Raw genomic sequence first — 11,751 nt, forward strand, 5'->3', positions numbered from 1 at the left:
TCATCATGTTCCTTTCCAATTTTGGGCTGATGCTGTTCTTACTGCCTGCTATCTTATCAACCGCATGCCGTCCTCAGTTCTCCAGAGTAAAATTCCCCACCAGATATTGTTCCCTCAAGATCCTTTATATCATTTACCCCATTCGTGTCTTTGGGTGTACTGCATTTGTGCATGATCACTCATTGGGTCGGGATAAGTTAGCTCCACGTGCGCTGAAGTGTGTTTTCCTTGGCTATTCTAAGGTTCAAAACGGTTATAAGTGTTTCTCTCCTGATACTCGTAGGTATTCCTTTTCAACTGATGTTACCTTTTTTTAGTCCACACCTTATTTCTCTCTGTCATCTTTGATCCCGTCTGTCAGCCACGTGTTACCTATTCCTTTCTCTTCTTCTCTTCTTTCGCGTCCACCTCTTTAGGTTTATAGTCGTCGTCCTCGCTCGCAAGTGCTCCCTTCCGATGGTTCTACCGCTCATGTTCCTCTAGCGTCTATCGAGTGTCTTGGCTCTCAAGACTTGCCATTGTCTTCTTCTCCTGCGGCTCCTATCCTACCGGATCCGGCACCGTTACGACGAGGTACTCGTTCTTCTCGTAATCCTCATCTCATTTACAATTTTCTTAGTTTTCATCGTTTGTCTCCCACATACTATACCTTTGTGTCAAACTTATCTTCCATATCCCTTCCTAAATCCCTTCGTGAAGCTCTTTCTCACCCAGGTTGGCGACAGGCAATGGTAGATGAAATGGTTGCTTTGCATGCTAATGGTACTTGGGACTTGGTACCTTTGCCTTTAGGTAAGTTTCCCGTGGCTTGTCGTTGGGTTTATGCAGTTAAGGTTGATGCAGATGGTCAAGTTGCTCGTTTCAAGGCCCGTTTGGTGGCTAAGGGCTTCACACAGGTCTTTGGTGAGGATTATACAGGGCTTCAAAATGTCTTAGATCTGTCTTTTTCTTGCTTTGGCTGCTATGCATTTATGGCCTCTTCATCAGCTTGATATTAAGAATGCATTTCTACATGGCGAACTTCAGGAGGAAATTTATATGGAGCAACCACCTGGATTTGTTGCTCATGGGGAGTCTGCTTTTGTTTGCAAACTACGCCGTTCGCTTTATGGATTGAAACAGTCTCTGCGTGCTTGGTTTGGTCGATTTAGCAGTGTTATACAGGAGTTTGGCATGATCCGAAGAGCATTAGACCATTCTGTCTTTTATAAGCACACATCAAGTGGTAAATATTTATACCTTCTTGTGTACGTTGATGATATTGTTATCACCGGAAATGATCAAGAAGAGGCCACTCAGTTAAAGCAACATCTATTTAAGCATTTTCAAACTAAGGATATAGGACCATTGAAGTACTTTCTTGGTATTGAGATTGCTCAATCACGTGATGGTATTGTTCTTTCACAACGGAAGTACGCATTGGATATTCTTGAAGAAACTGGTTTGTCTGACTGCAAGCCAGTAGACTCTCCCATGGATCCAAATTTGAAGATTCTTCCGGGACAGGGGGAGCCATTAGCTGACGCAGAAAGATATCGTAGAATGGTTGGTAAGCTTAACTATCTCACACTTACTCGACCTGATATCTCTTTTGCTGTAAGTGTTGTGAGTCAATTTCTTCAGTCTCCATGCGATAGTCACTTAGATGTTGCTATTCAGATCTTGAAGTACATCAAAGGGTCTCCTGGTAGAGGATTATTGTACACCAATCAAGGTCACACTGAAGTAATTGGCTACTCAGATGCTGTGAGAGGTAACCTTATCTCATGGAAAAGTAAGAAACAGAATGTTATTGCTCGCTCAAGTGCAGAGGCATAATATCGAGCCATGGCATTGGCGACATGTGAACTTATTTTGGTAAAACAGCTTCTTCATAAGCTCAAGATAGTGGAAGTTTCAGATATGAAACTCTTTTGTGACAATCAAGCTGCCTTACATATTGCGTCTAATCCGGTGTGTCATTTTATTCGGGAGAATGTATTATCTGGATGTATCGCCACTCACCATGTTGCTTCGAATGAACAACTTGCAGACATTCTTACCAAATCTCTTAGAGCCCTCGAATTAAATTTTTATATGACAAATTTGGATCATACGATTTGTATTCTCCAGTTTAAAGGGGGACTGTTAGATATATTATCTATAGGGGTATTTTTGTATTTGTAATAGTACGAGGGCAATTTAAATATTTTGTATAGTTTTTTAATATATTAAGATTTTATCTATTGTAAAATCATTCTTCCTTTTGATGAAAATAATAAAAATATAAAAATATACAGCGATATTCTTCAGTATTATATCGGTATCAACAGCACTCGGGTAAAAAAGTTAAAATATATTTCATTACAGCTTCAAACATCTCCTGCAATAAGATCACTAAACCCCCACCCAAAATATGGTTTCCAAATGAAAGTTAGGAGTTGCAACTAAACCGTGGGATGGCGAATGCACTACATACATACATACAACACGATACGTTTATACATCGAAAGAACAAAAAAGGTCGAGGAATGGGAAACCCACATCGTCATCGTCGTCGTAATGTCATGTTACTTTGGTTCTCACCAGACTGGGAGTGGAAGCCCACTTTCTCCAATCTAACTTCCCTAAGGATGATCGGTTCCTCATGACGACTTCTCTGAAATCAAACCCCTTCTTACGGTTCTCACTTTGTTGTTTGGGGATGCTCGCTGCTTCACAGATCATGCTCTCGAGGATCTCCGTCACCTCACTCATTTTCGGGCGCGATCTCGGCTGCTTCATCAGGCATTTGTTGGCAAGGGATGCAAGCTTCTGAGCTGATCTCATACAGCTCTCTCCTTCCAGCCTCGGGTCTAAAATCAGGTGGAATTTTTTGGGGTCCGACACGTACGGTCTTACCCATTCCAATAGCTTTTGCTCTCCGCGAGGCAAATTTCTTTCAAGAACCCGCCTTCCTGTGATAAGTTCATACAGAACAACCCCGAAACTCCATACGTCGCTTTTGGCTGTTAGCCTGCCCGTGTGAATGTACTCCGGCGCCGCATAGCCCACTGTTCCAACAACCTGAAGAACATACATACTGTACATTTCATGGAAGGAAAAGAAATTATTTTCGTTTATCTGGTAATGGAACTCACGGCTGTGGACACATGATCGAGTCCGGCTACAGGGCCCTGTCTTGCCAGTCCGAAGTCGGAGAGTTTTGCGTTGAAATCTTTATCCAAGAGGATGTTTGAAGCCTTGAAGTCTCTAAATATCAACTGCGCAAAACACAAGACAGATCAACACTATATATATATATATACATACATACATACAGATGTACAACGTAGGTATTATTCAATTGTAGATTGTAGTAACATGTTACACATATGCACATGTCGCCAAGGTATCGTCTCCACAGATATTAGAACAAACTGAGCAAGTTATATTGCACATCAGATCATTTCGTGCTTTAACTTTCCTACCAGGTTACATGACAGTGTAATCATGGGTGGTCAATACAATAAACGAAGTTTCCGGCCAGATTTCTTCGGATGAAGATAGAGCATTCTTAATGTTCCACAAGACACGAAGCAATAATTTCAAACCACTTTTGATCCATTTAAGTTCAAGCTTAATATAAAATGCATTAACCAAAAGACAAACCTCATTGAACTCGGACCATTCAGAGCCATAGTTTCTTAGCAAGAACGGCAGATGGAGCGAATTTAAAGTTAAATTTTATCGCACTGATTAAAGCAATGTCGGCCATCATCACTCATTGGGTTAAAATAAATCAATTGATTGATTATCCTCGGCATATTTACCTGAAATTCCATTTGTTCATGGAGATAAGCCAAACCACGAGCTGCGTCTTGGGCAATCCTCAATCTGAGCATCCACGGGAGAGGCGGGGCTGGCACTGATCGAGACAGCAAATGGTCCTCCAAGCTTTTATTACACATGAACTCATAAACCAGCAAGCGCTGAATCCCCCTCTCGTCGTCGTCGGCGCAGTATCCGACTAACTTGACCAGATTCAGGTGCTTCACTATGCCTAGAAAACTGACTTCATTAATCCATTCCTTGTGCCCCTGATTCATTTGATTGCTAGAATGCATCAGCAGCATGCATTCATTCATTCATTATATATAAATTCCAGTTCCAATTCCAAATCCAACTCAAATTACAGATAGATTCCAATCATGTATAACAATAATCTCAACATGCCTTGCCAGCCAAATCATCATAACAAAAAATTCAAATGGATGGGACAAACAACAAACAAACATACCTGAAATCCGTTCCGGTTCAACTGTTTGATCGCAACATCCATCTCGGAGTCAGCAGCAGCGCTGACTCGGCCACGGTAGACGGAGCCGAAGCCGCCTTCTCCGATCATGAGGCTCCGGCTGAACCCGCGGGTCGCCGATTTCAGCTCCGCGAAGGTGAACACGCGAAGATCATTTGCGCGTCCCTGGGAGAGGAAATCCTGGAACAGCCCGGACGAGTCGGCCAGGTCCCGGCGCGAGTCCGTGTCCACCTCGGAGTGGCGCGAGTCCAAATTGGTGGATGCCACACTCAGGGACCGCGCCCACGAGACCTTGCGCGAAAGGACGCCATCGCCGTCGCCGGGGCGGCGGTCCCCGCTGCTGAAATGGAAGCACTTCATTCCCCTTTTCGTTTTTTTAGGTTTTTCAAATTTTCCCCTTGCCTTTCCTTTCCTTTCTAGTCACACAAATTAAATCGACGTTACGAAACCCTATCCGATTTCGGTTCTTCTTCTTCTTCTTTTTTCTTCCTCTTCCTGTTCCTCCTCCTGCTCTAGTGGGGTGGGCGGTGGCGATCGAGGGAGGCTGGCGGATGGAAGAGTCAAAGACATACGAAGCGAGGCAGGCAGGCGAAGCTTGGAAGTTTGACTAAGTGGTTTTTGCACTAGGAAATAATTCAAAGTGAGAATATTCCGGTGGCGATTTTCCAAATGCGCCCTTGTCCAAAGTAGCTGATATCGTTTCTATATAAATATATATATATATATATATATAATACTAACTTCGTCCCAATACAATAATTTATTTATCATTTTTATTCGTATCAAAACAATAGTTTTATTTTCATAAATAATCATATCACCATAAAATTATCCCTATTTTTTTTATTATTATTACACAAGTGTCACTACTTTTTACACTAATATATTCCCAATGGCAAAAAAATCATTTACTTATATTTTTTACCAACCACTGTATAATATCAATATTTCTTGTATCTCATATCCAACACAATAATATTATACTTTTGGAATGGAATGGAGTATTCAACTTATAATTTTATTTTGCAATAGTTATAGTATATTTCTCTATTTCTATCGCTGCAGTAATTCTTTTTTTTACCATAACTTATAATTTTTTCAGAGTTAATATTTTTTCTATATTTTATTTTATACTATATTCGTCAATTTTAAAAGTTTATTTTGTTTTTACTTATTTATTTTAAAATATTAATTATTATATAAAAATAATATAAATCAAGATAAAAATAAAAATAAAAATAGTTTATTAATATTTTATATTATAAATATAATAATATTTATATAAAAATTATATAAATTAAAATATATATTTAATATTATGTATAATTGCGTAAAAGATAAATATAAATTTATTAAATAAATCAAAAAAAATTAACTTTTTAAATTTACAAATAACATTCAATATTTTATTATTTTTACACAACTTATAATAGTATTTTTATTAACATTTTAAATATTACAAGCATAAATTATATTTATTATTTTTGTTGTTTGATCATAAAAAAAATCATATATATTTAAATTAAAAAATAAAACTTTAATGTATTTATATAAAATGTAGATAAAAATAAGCAATATTATTTGATTAAATATAATATCAATTAATTTAATTTCATATAAATAATTTAGAATTATTTAATCATAATTAATTAAATAAATAAATAATTTACTATAAATATCAATTATAAAATTATAATATAAATAAATTATTTTATAAATAATAAAAACAAAATTAATAAAAAATAAAATCAAAGACACAAAAATATAATTTTAAAAAAATATTAAAAATAAAATAAATAGATCAAAATTATATAGGGCGTGTTTTTTTTGTGATTTTGTTTGAGAATATTTTTTATATGAGATAATAAAATATTATGTATGTAATATAAAAATAAGAAATGTATAATATATTAATTTATTTTTAAATACATGTTAGAAAAAATTTTAATAAAAGAACATAGCTATAATTTATAAATTAATTTATATATTGAAGAAAAATTAAAAATAGCACCTTCTTATACTATAGCACCTTGTCCGATGAGAATGTGAAATTTGTATATTTACAGGGTATGTTGGAGCTATTAATTTTTCCCCGCCTTGCAAAAATAGAGAAAAATCATATGCTTTGAAGATGATCTTATGGATAAAAATTTTTAATGTGCTATAAATAATATAATATAATTTATTAAAATATATATGTTCATTAAAAATATATATGTGCAAGACTGGATGCAATATACATAAATTTTAAAATTTAAATAATTAAAACTCTATTGATTTAATAAAAATTATTATTACACAAATATTAAATTTAATTTTTCAAATATACTAATTTAAAAAACTATTAAATTTTTTCATATAAAATAAATAAATAAAAGATGATGGCCAACTGCGGTAAAAAGCCGAGCAGTTGCAAGGAAATACATATACGGAAATATTGAGAACACTACAAAAAAAATAGTATATTTGTAACGGAATTATGTTCCTAAAGTTCATGTAGCTAACGATAATTTCATCTCTAATTCCGTCTCTAATATAATTAGTAATGGAAAAAGTGAATTTAGGAACAAAAAAACCTCGTTACAAAATTGATAATTTCTTGTAATGGAAAGAAATGCACAGTTCTTCGATGTCCGAAAGTGTCTGTATTGGGTTTTATTTATGCCCGATCCAAGTCTAGACCCGACCCGATCCTTTTGCGATTGACCCGACCCGTTATGATTTATAATCCCACTAACTCACCCTAACTGAACCGAACTGGTCTCGCTTCTTCCTCTTCTTATGTTGTGATGAAAATGCAATAAACCTTAGCAACATCCTCTACGGCTCCATTCAAACGTCTTCTTGTTCCAATTTTGTTGTCCTAGCGATAAGGTATGTTTATTTTCCCCTTACTTGGCCTTATCCCCAATCTTGCATTGGCTATATAAATCAATGGGTGTTCGTGGGTTTTCAGGGGGTGGAAGTCGCTTGGTGCGAAACTGTGTGTCTTTGTGTTATTTCTTGATGGTTGTCGGAGTTGTTCTGCCGAAACTCATCCCCTTGTTCTTTGTTAGACTGCGAGTTACTCGGTGTTGAAACCCTTATTTTTCCCTTTGTGGTGTTGCCTGGTTGGAATACTTGGAGTTTGCGCGGAGTTGGTTGTGATTTGAGCTGCAAGATATTTTGTTATATTATAGCATTATTTTCTTCTTCTTTTTTGTTATTATTCTAATTAATTTGTATTAACTTATTAATATTCTTAGTGAGTATTATTTGGTTACAGGAACCCGAGCCATCGATCCTACAGGAAACAATTTCCTAACAATGGTATCAGAGCTTTTGGTTGGAATCAGACACGGGTTTGACGTTTGTTTGAAAAAAAAATCAGAATATTACTTTGCTATTGATTTGGTAACGGAAGGTTAACCCTTACTTTATTGGTTAATTAGTAATAGGGTAAGCTGTGGTAAAATTCTTTGTGGGTAATCTTGGTGATTATAATTCTTGTGATTGTGTTGATACTACTATCACGTAACTGGCTGCTACAAAAGCGAGTTAGTAATTGTCCACTGATAGTTAGTAAATTATGTGACATTCTTGTGTGGCTTTGTATTGATACTTGGGCATTATAAAAATTCTGTGTATTGCACCTTTTGACGGCAAAATTGATTCAATTTGACAACAAAAGGTGAAAAATATCTTACTAACACAAAAGGTTGCCAAATTCATTGATGGTAATTTTAATCATTTGTTGACTGAAGATAGAAAAAAAAAATTTGAGTTAGATGAATATGCATATTTGTTGATAATATTGAATATATCTTAATCTGTGATTAGAAAAGTAGGAAAACAACTTTGAAAAAAAACTAGAAGAAATCTATATGGAAAGGACTTTGCCGAATAAATCGTTTCTATTTGAAAAGTTCTTCAGATTTAAACTTGAATTATCAAATACACACATGAGACAAGAATATTGATTAATACACCCTATTGTTCTTTTGAATGTCATTCCTGAATCTTTTTCTGATGTTAAATATGCTATTAATTATGGTAGAGATAGTATAACTCTTGAAACAGTTATGACTGGATTAAAGAGTAAGAAATTAGACTTGGAAGTTAATAGGAATGAAAAACAAACATTTGATGAGGTCTTGTTAGGTAAGGGTAAGTGACACGAGTGAGAAAAATGTGACAATAGAAAGAATAAGGGCAAATAAAACTGTAAGAATAAGAAGTGCTATAATTGTGGGAATAAGAATCATTTTATAAATCAATGTCCACATCATAAAGAAAACTTTAGAAACGAACAATGTAATGAAGCGAATTTGGCGACAGAGAATGGAGTGGTGGGTAATGTGTTTATGGTAAGAAATAGTTTGGCTACTATTGACCATGTATGAAAAACTGAGTTGTTACATGATGTTGCCCTTGAGAAATTTGTTTTCGATTAGTAACTCTATGTTGCATGCTTTTGTTGGTATTGATTATGTTTTATTCAAAGTTTGATTATGTGCTTATGTGTTAACTTTAGAAATATATGGATATGCTACAATTTGTTGTTGTTTATTGATATGCTACAACTTTGTATTGTTTAAATATGTTCGCATATATACTTACTTTGTGTTTCTTATATGCTTTGTGTGCTATAACTTTGTGGTAAGTTGCACATATAAAAAAAGGCAATGATGTAAGTATGTTCCCCACTCTTGTTTTGCCTTCCAAAGCAACAATGATAGTCGACCATAAACAAGGGGGAAATTGTTGGGTTTTATTTCTGCCCGATCCAAGTCCAGACCTGACCTGATCCTTTTGCGATTGACCTGACCCGTTATGATTTATAATCCCACAAACTCACCCTAATTGAACCGAACCGGTCTTGCTTCTTTATCTTCTTCTGTTGCGATGAAAATGCGATAAACCCTTGGCGACATCCTCTACGGCTCCATTCAAATGTCTTCTGGTTCCGATAAGGTATGTTTGTTTCCCCCTTTTTTGGCCTTATCCCCAATCTTGCATTGGCTATATAAATCGATGGGTATTCGTAGGTTTTGAGGGGGTGGAAGCACTTGGTGCAATACTATGTCTTCTTTGTGTTATTCCTTGGTGGTTGCCGGAGTTGTTCTACCTAATCTCCTTCTCTTGTCCTTTGTAACATTGCGGGTTACTCGGTGTTAAAACTTTTTTTTTTTCCCTTTGTGGTGTTGTCTGGTTAAGAGGTTTGGAGTTGGCGCGGAGTGGGTTGTGATTTGAGCCGCCAGATATTTTGTTATATTATAGCATTATTTTCTTTATTTCTTTTGTTATTATGATTAATTTGTTCTAACTTATTAATATTCTTAGTGAGTATTATTTTATTGTAAGAACCCGAGTCATCAATCATATGGGAAACAATTTCTTAACAGTCTGACCTTTGTTTTTGTCTACTCAACATTCATTCCGACCTTTATGCCTAATACAATCTGCCCAACCCAGTCCCTAAATATTAGTAAAAGCAAAGGGGAAAGAAATATAGGGCAACTATTATATTAAGACAAAGAGTCCTATTATAGTATTATAGTCTAAGTAGAAGATATTGCATTATTTCATCTTTAAATATACAGGTGTGTTAGTTTGGCGGATTAGCCTTTTTAAGTACATTTACTGTACATAATTCTAATTACAAATCCCTAGTCTAAACCCTAAAGCCTAGTGTTCACATGAACCCTTATTCTTCTTTGTCATGGAAGCTGTCAGTGAAATATTATGTCCCTTGCAAGTAAGGACATGTTCAATACATCAATCACTTTCAATTATTATTCATAATTTTTTTAACAATATTTAAATATCATCTAATCTAAACTATCACATACATATATTGTTTTTTAATAAACTAATAATTTCTTCAAACATAATTATTACAAAATTCAAACATCCAATTATTTACAATTTTTTTAACAATATTTAAATATCATCAAATTCAAACTATCACATCAATATATTAGTTTTTAATAAAATAATATTTTCTTTCAACATAATCATTACAAAATTCAAACCCTCACACAAACAACTTAAAAAATCATTACTTCAAAATCTTCAAAAATCCAAATTCAAAATCCAATCCTCCAAACAAACACACCCTTTTATCATCTAAATGTCAATTAGTATGCAGAATCTAATTAAAAAAATACAAGTGTTTTATATCAAAGATTTAGAAATACAAATCAAAACAAGTTTATATGACTTATAAAATCGATTATGCACAACAAATTTAATTTCCTAAAGAGACTAAAGTTATCTATTTTTAAGGATTCCTGTGTTATGATTGAAAATTAATATCATCTAAATTTATCGATATGAGAAGGCATAGCAATTCAGTTTTACACCGGTCCTTTTCTCATGAGAATTATTTGCAAAATAGTAGAAGATTTGAATCCTCATAATTTCATGACGAATCAAAAAAATATAGCTAACAAGCAATAACAAATACATAATTGTAATAGACCTCTTATTTTGATTTATGATCAACACGATCATCAATATACCTACTTTGACCTTTTGAGATCCATAATTTTTATTCTGTAGTCCATTGTTCCTCGAGCCTTCTTACAAAATCCATGATTCTTTTTGAGACTTTCAATGTCTCCTTAAAAATATATCAATGAATAAATTAGGATATCAAGTAGGTGGTTGACATATAAACTTGTGTGTTTCCTATTAAATAAAATGAACCTGTAGAAGTATAGACTATTAATGAAAACAAACTCAAAACTGTGTCGGATCTCTGTAATGATTTACAGTTATTTTTGAAAAATTGCAAAACATATATAATAGTTTAGTGGAATGTATGATGTAAGTTGTTATGTTATTTAACAATAGCTAATAGATATAATAACATTGTTGTTGCTTCCAAGATAGTAACACCAGCACAAGAGTTGATCATTCTAGGTTTTATGCATATACTAAGTGAATGGCACTATTATGGTTGCTGTCAACAATTATATTTATACTATGCATATATTAAGTTACTGACTATTATTAAAGTTATAAGTAATCGAAGAACATAAAATTATTTATTCTTTTACTCTTAAATAATCAAACACAACCATTTATACATTAATGCAAACATTTTTCATAGATCCTTATCCCTTAAACATATTTCCTACATGAATTGTGTTGTCTTGTTATTTTAATCATAGAGTTCTCCACTTAAAAGACAATATTAATGAGAACATCATTAAGTATTTACAATATTCTTGAGAGCACGCCACATAATACTTACAAAACAACTTCTTGTGGAGATCCAAAATATCGAATTGTTCACGTCAATCCATAAACAACCAAAAATCAATAATATATTGCAATAAAATTAATTTTGCTATAAGCAATAATAATACTATATATATACATATTTCTATCACTTGCAACTGATTCACCAATCCAAAAGCAGATAAAGAATAATATAACTTAAATCAAGCTCAAATTGAAGTTGAGTGTGTACTGTAAGAATACAGTTG

General features: G+C 34.0%; 1 protein-coding gene across 1 annotated transcript; it reads right to left on the reverse strand.

The window, feature by feature from the left end:
* Positions 1-2,282: 2,282 nt before the first annotated feature.
* LOC127239212 (serine/threonine-protein kinase PCRK1) lies at positions 2,283-4,950 on the reverse strand. The gene is made up of 4 exons (XM_051257252.1): positions 4,259-4,950; positions 3,792-4,058; positions 3,120-3,242; positions 2,283-3,045 (listed from the first exon to the last, which is right to left on the reverse strand). The coding sequence occupies exons 1-4, from the start codon at positions 4,634-4,636 to the stop codon at positions 2,545-2,547; spliced, it is 1,269 nt and encodes a 422-aa protein (XP_051113209.1). The 5' UTR covers positions 4,637-4,950; the 3' UTR covers positions 2,283-2,544.
* Between the last annotated feature and the right edge of the window lie 6,801 nt (positions 4,951-11,751).

This window comes from Andrographis paniculata, unplaced genomic scaffold, assembly GCF_009805555.1.
Source record: "Andrographis paniculata isolate CXL003 unplaced genomic scaffold, ASM980555v1 Contig77END, whole genome shotgun sequence".
Taxonomy (NCBI): domain Eukaryota; kingdom Viridiplantae; phylum Streptophyta; class Magnoliopsida; order Lamiales; family Acanthaceae; genus Andrographis; species Andrographis paniculata.

Coding starts and splice junctions, on each gene's coding strand:
- LOC127239212 (XM_051257252.1), bottom strand. CDS start 4,636: ATGAAGTGCTTCCATTTCAGCAGCGGGGACCGCCGCCCCGGCGACGGC. Junction 4,059..4,258: donor TGAACCGGAACGGATTTCAG/GTATGTTTGTTT, acceptor CAAATGAATCAG/GGGCACAAGGAATGGATTAA. Junction 3,046..3,119: donor TCGATCATGTGTCCACAGCC/GTGAGTTCCATT, acceptor TATGTTCTTCAG/GTTGTTGGAACAGTGGGCTA.